At 43.3% G+C, this 14,837-nt stretch overlaps 1 protein-coding gene across 15 annotated transcripts in view; it reads left to right on the forward strand.

Moving 5' to 3' along the window:
• LOC115135602 (serine/threonine-protein kinase MARK2-like) overlaps positions 1-9,310 on the forward strand; it is a 34,382-nt gene extending 25,072 nt beyond the window's left edge. For 7 of the 15 annotated variants that reach the window (XM_065023586.1, XM_065023587.1, XM_029670474.2 and 4 more), the window contains exons 13-19: positions 88-239; positions 334-422; positions 3,096-3,233; positions 4,467-4,730; positions 6,002-6,028; positions 7,387-7,425; positions 7,803-9,310. In XM_065023586.1, coding sequence (XP_064879658.1) covers positions 88-239; positions 334-422; positions 3,096-3,233; positions 4,467-4,730; positions 6,002-6,028; positions 7,387-7,425; positions 7,803-8,238 — 1,145 coding nt within the window. In that variant the 3' untranslated portion in view covers positions 8,239-9,310. The remainder of the gene's footprint in view (positions 1-87; positions 240-333; positions 423-3,095; positions 3,234-4,466; positions 4,731-6,001; positions 6,029-7,386; positions 7,426-7,802) is intronic. The other 8 variants (XM_029670477.2, XM_065023584.1, XM_065023583.1 and 5 more) reach the window with 5 other exon arrangements.
• Positions 9,311-14,837: the final 5,527 nt, after the last annotated feature.

Raw genomic sequence — 14,837 nt, forward strand, 5'->3', positions numbered from 1 at the left:
TTCAACTATCTTTTTATATTGATCTCCGTCTTTGCGTCTCTGTCCCACTCTTTCCATTCTTCTGTTGTCTCTTGTTCTTTTTCCCAGGTTCTTCAGCTTCTAAGCGTTCCCAGGGCGACAACAAGCACACAGCAGAGGATTATGGGAGGAAAGGTTCTGGCACTGGCAGCTCCACTAAAGTCCCTCCCAGTCCCTTAGCTGCAGCAGATCGTAAGAGGAGCACCCCAACCCCCTCCACCGTGAGTGGACTTATTGTTCTGCATGCCTGCCACTCCAGGGTTGATGGCATGTACCCTACTGTACTCTACATCATATCCTCTATCGGTCCTACAGAACAGCATCCTGTCCACTGGTACGAGTCGCAGTCGAAACTCGCCAGTCCCTGAGAGAGCCACACTTGGGGTCCAGAACGGAATGGACAGGTAGACACAAGCACCCGTGCGCGCACTCTTACACACTCGCAATCACACACTCTCTGACATGGCAGTGGAGATCTGTTTTTGGGGCTAGTCAAATGTCTAGGTGGCAGTGTTTACAAGCCGTGGCCAGCCGCCAGTGGATTTAACACAGAGCAGGTGGATTCCTAGTGTACATACTAGAGGTTGACCGATTAATCGGAATGGCCGATTAATTAGGGCGGATTTCAAGTTTTCATAACAATTGGAAATCTGTATTTTTGGACACGCCGATTTTGCCATATCTATATATATATTTTACAACTTTATTTAACGAGGCAAGTCCGTTAAGAACACATTCTTATTTTCAATGACGGCCTAGGAACGGTGGGTTAACTGCCTTGTTCAGGGGCAGAACGACAGATTTTTACCTTGTCAGCTCAGGGATTCAATCTTGCAACCTGTTACGCGAATGCAGTAAGAAGCCAAAATAAGTTGCTAGCTAGCATTAAACTTATCTTATAAAAAACAATCAATCAATCATAATCACTAGTTATAACTACACATGGTGGATGATATTACCAGTTTATCTAGCGTGTCCTGCGTTGCATATAATCGATGCGGTGCGCATTCGCGAAAAAGGACTGTCGTTGCTCCAACGTGTACCTAACCATAAACATCAATGCCTTTCTTAAAATCAATACACAGAAGTATATATTTTTAAACCTGCATATTTAGCTAAAAGAAAGGTTAGCAGGCAATATTAACCAAGTGAAATTGTGTCACTTATCTTGCGTTAATTGCACGCGGAGTCAGGGTGTATGCAACAGTTTGGGCCGCCTGGCTCATTGCTAACTAATTTGCCAGAATTTCATGTAATTATGACATAACATTGAAGGTTGTGCAATATTTAAGCTTAAGGATGCCACCCGTTAGATAAAATACGGAACGGTTCCGTATTTCACTGAAAGAATAAACGTTTTGTTTTCGAAATGATAGTTTCCGGATTCGACCATATTACTGACCTGAGGCTCGTATTTCTGTGTGTTATGTTATGATTTGATAGAGCAGTCTGACTGAGCGATGGTAGGCACCAGCAGGCTCGTAAGCATTCATTCAAACAGCACTTTCGTGCGTTTTGCCAGCAGCTCTTCACAATGCTTCAAGCATTGCGCTGTTTATGACTTCAAGCCTATCAACTCCCGTGAATAGGCTGGTGTAACCGATGTGAAATGGCTAGCTAGTTAGCGGGGTGCGTGCTAATAGCATTTCAATAGCCACTTGCTCTGGAGTAGTTGTTCCCCTTGCTCTGCATGGGTAACGATGCTTCGAGGGTGGCTTTTGTCGATGTGTTCCTGGTTCGAGCCCAGGTAGCAGCGAGGAGAGGGCAATACTAAAGTGCCTATGAGAACATCCAATAGTCAAAGGTATATGAAATACAAATGGTATAGAGAGAAATAGTCCTATAATTGCTATAATAACTACAACCTAAAACTTCTTACCTGGGAATATTGAAGACTCATGTTAAAAGGAACCACCAGCTTTCATATGTTCTCATGTTCTGAGTAAGGAACTTAAACGTTAGCTTTCTTACATGGCACATATTGCACTTTTACTTTCTTCTCCAAAACTTTGTTTTTGCATTATTTAAACCAAATTGAACATGTTTCATTATTTGAGGCTAAATTGATTTTATTGATGTATTATATTAAGTTAAAATAAGTGTTCATTCAGTATTATTGTAATTGCCATTATTACAAATATATATTTTTTTAAATAGGCCGATTAATCGGTATTGGTGTTGAAAAATCATGATCGGTCGACCTCTAGTACATACACATTCTCACATACAGTCACACAGGAGCAGTTTTGAAATCTTTTATAATGGATTAGTGACACATTTTAGCAAGTATGAAAGAATCAAAATATACTCAAGGCCAGCTTACTCACAAAGTGAAACACTGCATCTGCAATCAACTGAAACCATAATAATTTCTTGACCCTGATAGTCAGATCTCACTCTTTCATCTGGGATTTATGATGCTGGCTGCTTTTATATGCAGGCTACTTCCAGGCACAAAAAGGGAAGAATGCAGAGGGAATGTGTTTAAAGAACATGTTCTGTGTGGGAGAAGGAGAGCAGCGTTGCCAACAGCATGTGACTAAAACATGTTTGCTTGAAAGAGATGATGAGAGGGCAAACTGACACGGTGTGGTCAGCACCATCGCTACTAAACTGTATTGGTTGAACACTAGCACACATTCTCCTCACTGACAGAATGGCGCTTTCACACAATGTTATGTCAAATATGCCTTTTTAATTTAATAGAGTTTTGTAACATTGTCCCCATTTAAATTTAAAAAAGGCAATTTATTCCTTTATGCATTTTTTAAAGCCACTTTTTCTTTCCTCAAACTTGTGCTCTGGTCTGACAGTTTCTCTCTCCATCTCTTCTTTGGGGTGCAATGCTTCCCAGAAGTAATGCAGTCTTCGATTTAAGGGAGCTTAATGGAAGCTGTTCTGTATAGTCATCCAATACAAATCTGCCTTATCTGAGATCCTGTGTTGTTTGTGTTGTTTTCCTCCCGCCGTGTCCCCCTCCGCTTCCTCCCCACTTCTAACCTTGATTACCCCATGGCCCTCTTCCACCCCTCACGGGGGGGCGGTCGGCACTGGGTTTATTAATTTCTCTCCCCCAGCCTAACCACCCCAGGGTCCCGCGCCTCCACAGCCTCGGCAGCCGCAGTTCTCTCTTCCTCCTCCCGCCCCCGACACCACAAGTCCCTGTCCACCTCTGCCCATCCCACCCCCTCAGACATCCACGCACACCGGCCCAGGCAAGTGTCACCAGAGCGGGGAACACAAGGACAGTCACTCGTCAGAAGGGAGAACAGAGAGGGGATATGAAAGGGTTTGGGTTAGATGGTCCCTGGTGGCAGTTCTCAGCATTGAGTATTCAAAATAGGTAGAGATGGATCACAGATGTAGGGGTTAAAAGTTAGCAATATTGCTGGAAGGGCAACATTGAAAGCACCCTACTTTTTTCTGTCTGCCACTTTTCCCACCCCCTGAAACTCACCCTACAAGCACCCCACCTCTTTGGGAAATACCTTTCTCCCCAACACTGCTGTCCTTATCCGACCAGTCCTACCACAAATATTGCACATGAAATCCAGAACCTTCCCAACCCATGGTTCATGTGTACCTGCAAACCCTCAGTTACACATCAAACACCATCACACTTTGAACGTGGCCCGGCCGGTGCCATGTTTTTGCCTGAGCCGGAACTCTCTCAGCTCCTGGCTGGTGTGCATGTCATGTAATCTCTTTTTAATACCTCCTGTAACTCCCTGTCCATACAAAATCTGACATCTCATGGGCCATGCACATTGTAAAAAAAAATCAACAAAAACAATCCTAGTGAATGAGCTATAATGGTAGGATGTCATTCACTTATCAATTGGTTAACACGTAATCCACTTTATCACTACGTGGTTTCGCTATAACCTCAATGAGTGAGTGGTCCACGACAGTATCACAGCTCCATGCCCCTTCCCCAACCTTTCCTTCTTTGTAGTGATGCTGCATTTGTTGTTACCCTGTTAGCTGATCCTACTGTGTCACGCTGATTTTGCGATAATGCAGAGTGCCTCTGATTTTAACACTCAACAAAGCTTCACTGGCCTCAAATTCCAAGTCTGTAGTTTATACCTGCTGCCCATGGCGGGTCACGAGGCTGTAATCGTTTTCTGGGCAATATGTCATTTTACTAGGCTTCATCTTTCAAGATTAAAGTCAATCATGGAATATTTTGCGGTGTGGATGGCATGTTGTAGCCTAATAGAAGCAGCTACATTGTTGCACACATTCCTTTAGTCAAAGGCTTTTGTATAGAAATTATATGAATTTACTGAACTTTTGTTTCACCATCTCAAGCTCAGTTATGTTTTTATCATACATTCTTTGTGGGGAAATAGCTTCAGCAATGGGGAAAATGTTGATGTGCATGGTGATAGTGAAATCTATAAATGTCTCTGCCTACTCATTCTACTCCCAAAACTATAAAACAGCACTGCCCCTCTGAGAGTACCAGTGGCGTCTCCCTCTGCCCACAACGTCAGCAGTTCCACGGCGACTGAGCGATCCAACTTCCCCAGAAATGTGGCCACCAGAAGCACTTTCAGTGCTGGGCAGCAGAGGGCGACGCGGGACCAGCATGCCTCCACCTACAATGGTCCCCCAGCATCCCCCTCCCTCTCCTATGGGAACAGCCAGGCCCGAAGAGCTGGGGGCACTGGTATCTTCAGCAAGTTCACCTCTAAATTTGTGCGCAGGTGAGAGAATGGGGGAACGGGGACCTGTGATGTTGATTTTCTGTTTTGCTGATCACATCCTGGTGTTGAACAACTTGCCTTAAGTGAATGAGAGTGAGAATTACAGTGAGGTATTCATGTTTGTGCATTGTGATTTTTGGACTTTTCGTTCTTCTCTTCACTGTGTCCCTGTGATTATTTTTTTTGTCTGGACATAATGTTCTTGTGCTCACAATGTGCTTGACTACAAGTACTCTCCTCTTTTCTTTTCTTTTGAGTTGGTTTGGAGCTGTGCATGTTTTTGTTGCTATGGTCAGTTGCCACACATGTAATTGGAGCAGCTAGGGAAGTTACTCTGTGTAGAAATACCTTCAAATACAAATCTGAGTATCTTGCTATAGTTCAATTGTTTTATTGATAAATTGTACAACACTCAGAATGTAAGGTGTTATACACAGTGTACAAAACATTAAGAACACCTTGCTAATATTGAGTTGCACCCCCCCCCCCCCCCCCCCAATGTTGCCCTCAGAACAGCTTCAATTCGTCAGGTCATGGACTCTACAAGGTATCGAAAGCATTCCACAGGGATGCTGGCCCATGTTGACTCCAATGCTTTTGTGTCAAGCTGGCTGAAAGTCCTTTGGTTGGTGGCCCATTCTTGATACAAAAGGAAACTGTTGATTTATGAAAAATCCAACAGCGTTGCAGTTCTTGACAAAAAAACGGTGAAGCTTGGCACCTACTACCATACCCCGTTCAACGGCGCTTAAATCTTTTGTCTTGACTGTTCAACCTATGAATAGCACACGTACACAATCCATGTCTCAACTGTCTTAAGGCTTAAAAATCTTTCTTTAACCTGTCTCCTCTCCTTCATCTACACTGATTTGTAGTGGATTTAACAAGTGACATCAATAAGGGATCATAGCGTTCACCTGGTCAGTCTGTCATGGAAAGAGCAGGTGTTCTTAATGTTTTGTACACAGTGTAAATATATCATAATTGGCATGCATGTCTCCCAACCAGTGCTAACGTTAGTCCTAATCCGAGTCCGTTCATCTAACTGCTCTGCCTTTAACATCCTGAAGACTATGGTAATGTCAAGCTACATTAACAGCTATTTAGTGACAAACTGTTTGGCTTAAGCAGCTCACCTCCTGAGGGACACCGGGGGGAGTATTCATCTCTTTCAGTTGACTGACATGTATAACAGATTTGCTGTGGTTTGTTTATGCGCACGTTTGTGTACATACAGTTTTCTTTTTCTTCCCCCCTCCCCTTTTTTGTAGAAATCTCTCATTCAGATTCCCCAGAAGGTAGGCAAAAATAACCACACCCCTGAGTTTTTCCTCAACTATTACCTTGTCGTATCTCTCCACTGTGAGGCTATTTTATGTGTCATGACCCTTTTTTTAAATTTATTTTAATTTTTTTTAATAAGGATTTATTTTTGTAACGATTTGCCTTTTTATACTAACTCACCCTGCTCTCCATCGCCTGGTTCACCGTCATCTGCTGCTCTCGTCATCCCTCAGTGAATGATACTCCTCCCTTTCTGCTTTCTCTCATTCCCGTTTCCTTTTTGTCTCGGTTAGTGTTGAGTGTTGCCCTATGGGTCCTTGGCCAATTGAATAGAATCCTCCGTGCAGCCCAGTCTGATCATGCCATGCTACCCAGTGTGCATAAAGCTAAGAAGCTTAGAATACAGAGAGATGGTGATTGTTGAGAAGAACACGCATTCTTCTGAAATCTAATGCCATTGTCAGCTGCCTGTATTGTTGGGAAGGCTTTCAACATTACATGCTCAGACAAGAGTAGGGATTATTGCTGTTGATTTTGAAAAGGTCACGTCACTGTTATTTTGGGAGTGATATCTCCTGCTTTTCTTTTGTCTGATACCAGGCCACTGGTCCTGGCTTGCAGTTTGCACTAAACAACCTCATATTTCAGCAACGTCCTGCTGTTTTCTTTTTCTTAACTTGGCTTATTTTTGTTTCTATTTCGAATGAGTTCCCTGAAGTGTCATTTGAGCCGTCTGTTTCTTGGCACTAATATAATATTCTCAGCAACAAAGTGATGAAGATAGAATTGTATTATGTTTACTAAAACTTGCGTCGAGTGCATGCATTTGACGTCGTATAATTGTGGTGGGCACAGACTTCAGGTTTTGGGCACCTTGGGAAACTGAGAATAGGTCCGCAGAATGCCTGCATATGCATCTGACCGATGCTGTTTATTTTATTCTTATGGATGCCTTGCTGTGGGAGTTTGAGGAGAGGGGTTATTGGATGGTGGTGATGGGCCTTATTAACATAACAGACAAAGGTGTGATCTCTGACTGTTCATTCCAGTTGTATGCTAAACAAAAATACAGCAGTATCCATGGATTGTGTGATTCCACTTCGGGGGGGAGGGGGTGTAAATCCATTTTTAGGGATTTGAAATAGAATTAGTAGAGATACCTAGTTATTTCCTCATAACCCTCTAAAATGTAGTGGAGCTCACATGATTGAAATCTATGGATACATACAGTATAATCTCTAAGAAAAATACTATAGAATCTGGAATTTGAAGGTGCAGGGGTTGCAATGGGAGTTGATGGCGTTTGTACTAACCTGGTAATAAAGTCTAATTGGAATTTGGGGAGACTAAACTTTTGCCGATTTTCTTTGAGGAGCCCGTATGAGGGAGAGGGTCGAGATGAGGCCAACAGGTGAGGATTACGATAGTGACAATTTGATCAATCTGTTGATTCAGTGAAAAAAATGTCAATCAAATAATGATTAGATGAATTGATTTAGGTGGTGTAAAGAATAGCATGCTGATTATATGATCAGTAGCGCTCCTTCGGTTTTGACAATGTAAGCATTGATCTTTTAATAACAGAAAGAGACGCATGTATTCTGTTGCTCATTGAAGAGTCCATGTAAATGCACAACTTAAATGTTTCATGCTCATGCTGTCATTGGTTCCCCCTGTGATTGAATGCATTGTTAACCAGCCCATAACCTTGCTGTTTTTGTCTGTTTTTCATTCATTCTGTCCTTGCCTTATATTTATTCTCCTTTCCTACTTTCTTTCCCAACTCAGACCCATGTTGACCACTGCTGAGAAGCTGGAGAAGGGCACCCTGGGCTCTGCAGGAGACGAGAACAAAGACTCCCTGTCCTCCACCTCTACGGTGCCCAGCACCACGACCCCGGGCCTGATCTCCAAGGACAACAAGCCCCGCTCGCTGCGCTTCACCTGGAGCATGAAAACCACCTCCTCCATGGAGCCCAACGAGATGATGAAGGAGATCCGGAAGGTTCTGGACTCCAACAGCTGCGAGTATGAGCTGCGAGAGCGCTACATGCTGCTGTGTGTGTCTGGGAATCCCGCCCGTGACGACTTTGTCGAGTGGGAGATGGAGGTGTGCAAGCTGCCCCGCCTCTCCCTTAACGGGGTTCGCTTTAAGCGCATTTCTGGCACATCCATCGCCTTCAAGAACATCGCCTCCAAGGTTGCCAATGAGCTCAAACTGTGAGCTTGTGGAAGAGGGGTAGTGATGATAACAATGAGTTGGACGGTGGATGGAGATAGACTGGAGCACAAAGGCAAAGAGGCTGAACTTTGAGACTGAACTGAGAGCTTTTGAGATGAAGGCAAAGGAGGATGGAGAGACTTTTTGGGTGGGTGGGGGGAGCAAAGTGGCTAGGGGGAGGTTGTGTGTGTATAGACCGTTTTGAGGGGATTGTTAATTTTCTTGGGAGGGGATGTTTTTTTCAGTTTGGGGTTTCTGGCCCCTCTCGCCCCTCTGACTTTTCTGTTGTCTTCTGAGACCGTTTTGTTTCTCTTAAACCTCACAATCATCTTTTTCCAAAATACATTTATTGGTGGAAAATATGAAAGGAAATGAGTTTAAAAAAAATGTATGAACTGATTTGTAGGTTTTCTTATTTTTATTTTGAGCCCAAAATGGCCCTGGACTCAGCCAGCTGTAACCCTCAGGCCTTTCTCCCTTGCTTATCCTGCACCAAGCCCAATCTATGGTCTAAGCACCATGTTACTGTACTTGAGTATCTTGCCCCCATTTTCAGTTGTTTGTTTTGAACAGATGAAGAGAGCTGCAGTTTGACACTGAATGTACAACATGATTAGACTAATGTATCTGAGGTACAACGCATATTCACTACAGCTGTAAATTGGTTTTCACATCATGTTCTAATTTTAATCAGCTAATGACAGTTGCACAAGGTGTTTCCGTGTGGTCCAGAAAGCTTCTGCCATTTTTTACATCATTGTACAGTGTCTTACTTGAGGCTACCATGGACATGCAGACTTGAACTCTTTGCACTCTGATTGCGAGCCTTCACCTGCCTGCTCCCCAAGCCCCTTCAAAAAAATTTTTTTTTTTTTTTTATACAGCAGGGGTAATTTATCTGATTAAATAATTAAGGGCCAATTGATAATTATTGGTGGATTGTAATGTAATTAAAGAGTTGCTGGTTGGTTTCAATGTGCTGCACTGGAATGTCTGAGTCAGAGTTCCTTTGCCTTTCTCTGGAGAAAATAATTATTAATATTGTTATTATAAGAATAAACAAAGTTGGATGATATCTTTGCTTTTCAGTTTTGTTATCTGTTATAGAAGCCCACTTTAATATGCCCACATATTGCTGATGAATGAAGAAAATGCAGAACAATTGTACACGCTTAAGAGACTCATTATTTCACTATAAACATTAGATATGCTACTAATGTATATACAATCGTTCAGAAAGTATTCAGACCCCTTGACTTTTTACACATTTTGTTACATTACAGCCTTATTCTAAAATGTATTAAATGTTTTTCCCTCATCAATCTCCACACACTAACCCATAATGACAAAGCAAAAACTGGTCTTAAATGTTTGCAGATTTATATAATTTAAAAAAAAAATGAAAAACATACCTTATTTACGTAAGTATTCCCTTTGCTATGAGACTCAAGATGGATCTCAGAGGCATCCTGTTTCCATTGATCATCCTTGATGTTTATATAACTTCATTGGAGTCCACCTGTGGTAAATTCATTTGATTGGACATGATTTGGAAAGGCACACACCTGCCTATATAAGGTTCCACAGTTTGACAGTGCATGTCAGAGCAAAAACCAAGCCATGAGGTTGAAGGAATTGTCTGTAGTGCTCTGAGACAGGATTGTGTCAAGGCATAGATCTGGGGAAGGGTACCAAAAAATGTCTGCCGCATTGAAGGTCCCCAAAAACACAGTGGCCTCCATCATAAATAAATGGAAGCTGTTTGGAACCACCAAGACTTCCTAGAGCTGGCCGCCCAGCCAAACTGTGCAATCGGGAGAACGGCCTTGGGCCGGGAGGTGACTAAGAACCTGATGGTCACTCTGACTGAGCTCCAGAATTCCTCTGTGGAGATCATTCCAGAAGGACAAGGATCTCTCCACCAATCAGGCCTTTATGTTAGAGTTGCCAGACAGAAGCCATTCCTCTGTCAAAGGCACATGACAGTCTGCTTGGAGTTTGCCAAAAAGGTAACTAAAGGACTCAGACCATGAGAAACTAGATTCTCTGATGAAACAAGATTCTCTGAAGCCAAGATTCAACTCTTCAACCTGAATGCCAAGCGTCACGTCTGGAGGAAACCTGGCACCATCCCTACGGTGAAGCATGGTGGTGGCATCATGCTGTGTGGATGTTTTTCAGCTGCAGGCACTGGGAAACTAGTCAGGATCAAGGGAAATATGAACGGCTCAAAGTACAGAGGGATCCTTGATGAAAACCTGCTCCAGAGCGCCAAGGACCTCAGACTGTGGTGACAGTTCGCCTTCTAACAGGACAATGCAGGAATGGCATCGGGACAAGTCTCAATGTCCTTGAGTGGCCCAGCCAGAGCCCCGACTTGAAGCTGATTGAACATCTCTGCAGAGACCTGAAAAGAGCTGTGCGGTGGTGACGCTCCCCATCCAACCTGAGAGAGCTTGAGAGGATTTGCAGGGAAGAATAGGAGAAATTCCCAAATACAGGTGTGCCAAGCTTGTAGTGTCATACCCAAGAAGACTCGATGATGTAATCGCTGCCAAAGGTTCTTCAAGAAAGTACTGAGTAAAGGGTCTGAATACTTATGTAAATGTGATATTTCATTTTTAGATTTTATCAGCATAATGCAACAGGAATCAGTATTAGTCAGATGAGGCAATGTTTTTCTACTCATCAATTGTCCAGTGTTGGTGATCGCGTGCCAACTGGAGCTGCTGCTTCTGGTTTTTAGCTGATAGGAGTGGAACCCGGTGTGGTCGTCTGCTGCAATTGCCCATCCGTGACAAGGAGTGACGTGTTGTGCGTTCCGAGATTGCCAGAACACACAACTCGTTGTACTGTGCAGTTCTTTGCCTGTTCATTGCCTGTTAGTGACCTGCCTGTAAGCTTGCACAATTCTTATCATTCTCCTTCGACCTCTCATCAACAAGCTGTTTTCGCCCACAGAACTGCCTTTGGCTGGATGTTTTTTAAACATTTTTTTAAATAAACCATTCTTGGTAAACCCCAGACACTGTTGTGCGTGAAAAGCTCAGGCCAGGCCCTTTCTGAGATACCTAAACCGGCACCTGGCACCAACGATCAATCATACCGCGCTCAAAGTTGCTTAGGTCACCCATTTTGCCCTTTTTAATGCTCAATCGAACAGTAACTGAATATCTGTCTGCCTCCTTTATACAGCAAGCCACGGCCACGTGACTCACTCAAGTAGGAGCTAACTATTTCTGTGAACGGGGTGGTGTACCTAATAAACTGGCCACTGCGTGTAAATCACAACAGACCTTGATTTGAGTTGACCTTTGCCTTGTACCCATAACTGCAGAAAGCAATGCTATTTTGTTTTCCGTTTCAATACAAAGCACAGTGCAATAAACACACATAGAAACAATGTGAAAATCAACACAAAAACAAGTGTCTCTGCTAAAATGAAAGGAGACCGGACAGTGAATTAGAACACGGAAGAATGACGCATTCCTGGATTGCTGATCTTGGTGTTGTGTTCTTTAAACCAGGGGATCCTCACAAGACCCAGTAGTGGGGCAAAACATATTCTGGCCTATATTATAGTATATCTGACTGAATATTTATCACTACACAATTTCACTTTGTTTAATAGGGGTAGCCTGGATGCAAAAAAAAGGGATGAGCCTGTAAACAGACCAGCATGGATGAAATATTCCATGCACTCAATGTGGACTGGAAAATGTTCTGTGGTAGATTTAGGCTACTTCTTGGGCCTTGAGTCCATTTGTCTCTCACTTCTTCTGGACCCAACAGTTTGCCACATAGTTGGCATATTTATTTCAGACCCTGTCCTCAGGTCTGGAAGGTGGTGTAATCCGAATGGAGCGCAGGAATGACTTGGCATTAGGCACTGAATCAAAGATGTGGGTCTCGCTCTCATGGGTGATGTGTAGCTTTGCAGGGAACATCAGAGAATATGTGATGTTTTTGGCTGCCAATTCTCTCTTGATCCCGTCTTAATATTTTATTTTCCGCAACAGCTCTGCAGTATAGTAATTGAAGACAGATATGCGCTTGTCCTTAGAATAGTTATCCCTTGGTTCTCAACAACTGCATCATCTCCTGTTTCCATTTTAGTTTTGAAGCAGTCTTCACCTGACAAAGTTATGTTAGTGTATGTCAGTTATCCCGTGAGCACTTTTGTGCCGAATGTTGGGCATTGGGCCAGTAACCAGAAGGTTGCTAGATCGAATCCCCGAAGGTAAAGATCTGTCGTTCTGCCCCTGAACAAGGCAGTTAACCCACTGTTCCTAGGCCGTCATTGAAAATCTGAATTTGTTCTTAACTGACTTGCCTAGTTAAATGAACTTTTTTTTTTTAAATGGAAACTGTACCGCAGAAATGGAATGGAATTCATAGAAAAACATACAAATGCATTTGGAAAATATTCAGACCCCTTGACTTTTTCCACATTTTGTTATGTTACAGCCTTATTCGAAAATGGATTAAATAGTTTTTTCCCCACATCAATCTACACACAATACCCTATAATGACAAAGCAAAAACAGGCTTTTAGAAATTTTAGCAAACCCTTTACTCAGTACTTTGTTGAAGCACCTTTGGCAGCGACGACAGCCTAGTGTCTTCTTGGGTATGAAGATACAAGCTTGGCACACCTGTATTTGGGAAGTTTCTCCCATTCTCTGCAGATCCTCTCAAGCTCTGTCAGGTTGGATGGGGAGTATCGCTGCACAGATATTTTCAAGTCTCTCCAGAGATGTTTGATCGGGTTCAAGTCCGGGCTCATGCTGTGCCCTCAAGGACATTCAGAGACTTGTCCCGAAGCCACTCCTTCGTTGTCTTGACTGTGTGCTTAGGGTCGTTGTCCTGTTGGAAGGGGAACCTTCACCCCAGACCGAGGTCCTGAGCGCTCTGGAGCAGGTTTTCATCTCTGTACTTTGCTCTGTTCATCTTTTCTTTGATCCTGACTAGTCTCCTAGTCCCTGCCGCTGACAAATATCCCCACAGCATGATGCTGCCACCACCATACTTCATAGTAGAGATGGTGCTAGGTTTCTTCCAGATGTGACGCTTGGCATTCAGGCCAAAGAGTTCAATCTTGGTTTCATCAGACCAGAGAACCTTGTATCTCAAAGTTTGAGTACTTCAGGTACCTTTTGGCAAACTCCAAGCGGGCTGTCATGTGTTTTTTACTGAGGAGTGGCTTCCATCTGGCCACTCTACCATACAGGCCTGATTGGTGGAGTGCTGCAGAGATGGTTGTCCTTCTGGAACTCTGTCATAGTGACCATCGAGTTCTTGGTCACTTCCCTGACCAAGGCCCTTCTCCCACGATTGCTCTGTTTGACCGGGCGGCCAGCTCTAGGAAGAGTTGTGTTGGTTCCAAACTTCTTCCATTTAATAATGATGGCGACCACTGTGTTCTTGGGGACCTTCAATGCTGCAGAAATGTTTTGGTACCCTTCCCCAGATCAGTGCCTTGACACAATCCTGTCTCGGCGCTACGAATAATTCCTTCAACCATATGGCTTGGTTTTTGCTCTGACATGCACTGTCAACTGTGGGACATTATAAGGACAGGTGTGTGCCTTTCGAAATCATGTCCAATCAATATAATTTTTCCACAGGTGGACTCCAAGTTGTAGAAACAGCTCAAGGATGATCGACGGAAACAAGAGGCACCTGAGCTCAATTTTGAGTCTCATAGCAAAGGGTCTGAATACTTATGTAAATAATTGATTTTATTTTTAGACATTTGGAAAAAATTCTAAAAACCTGTTTTTGCTTTGTCATTATGGGGTGTTGGGTGTAGGAAAAAAATGTATTTAATCTATTTTAGAATAAGGCTGTAGCGTAACAAAATGTGGAAAAAGTCTAGGGGTCTGAATACTTTCAGTATGGCACTGTAGATGTTGTGGTGGCAGCTGCAGAGAAGTACTTGTTGGTGTGAGGTTTTACTGCAAAAGACTTACAAGGTGTGTTTAACAAAAGAGTCCCCTCCTCCCAGGCCGTTAGCCTGGTGTAGGATTAGTTCGGCTCAAAGTAGTGGAATGTGGTGTAAAAAGATGAAATAGTGATATATAAGTGAAGGGTTAGTTGGTGGTGAAATAATTTTTTGGGGTATCACAAAATGTAACTTGATTGACCACACACTCCCATTACAGTAGGTGGTGGCATGCACAAACAAAATGTGCAAATGCCATGATACCAAAGAAGAAGAATACCACTCATAGGTTTCTGTGTCAAGGAGGACGGAGGAGAGAGCTCAGTCAGAGTGACCATCAGGTTCTTAGTCACCTCCCGGCCCAAGGCCGTTCTCCCGATTGCACAGTTTGGCTGGGCGGCCAGCTCTAGGAAGTCTTGGTGGTTCCACACAGCTTCCATTTATTTATGATGGAGGCCACTGTGTTTTTGGGGACCTTCAATGCGGCAGACATTTTTTGGTACCCTTCCCCAGATCTATGCCTTGACACAATCCTGTCTCAGAGCACTACAGACAATTCCTTCAACCTCATGGCTTGGTTTTTGCTCTGACATGCACTGTGGGTGTAGGAAGCCAAACAGAGTAGATATTTGCTCTAATTCATGTGCAGTGTTTGTGT

The sequence above is a fragment of the Oncorhynchus nerka genome, linkage group LG10 (assembly GCF_034236695.1).
Source record: "Oncorhynchus nerka isolate Pitt River linkage group LG10, Oner_Uvic_2.0, whole genome shotgun sequence".
NCBI classification, from domain to species: domain Eukaryota; kingdom Metazoa; phylum Chordata; class Actinopteri; order Salmoniformes; family Salmonidae; genus Oncorhynchus; species Oncorhynchus nerka.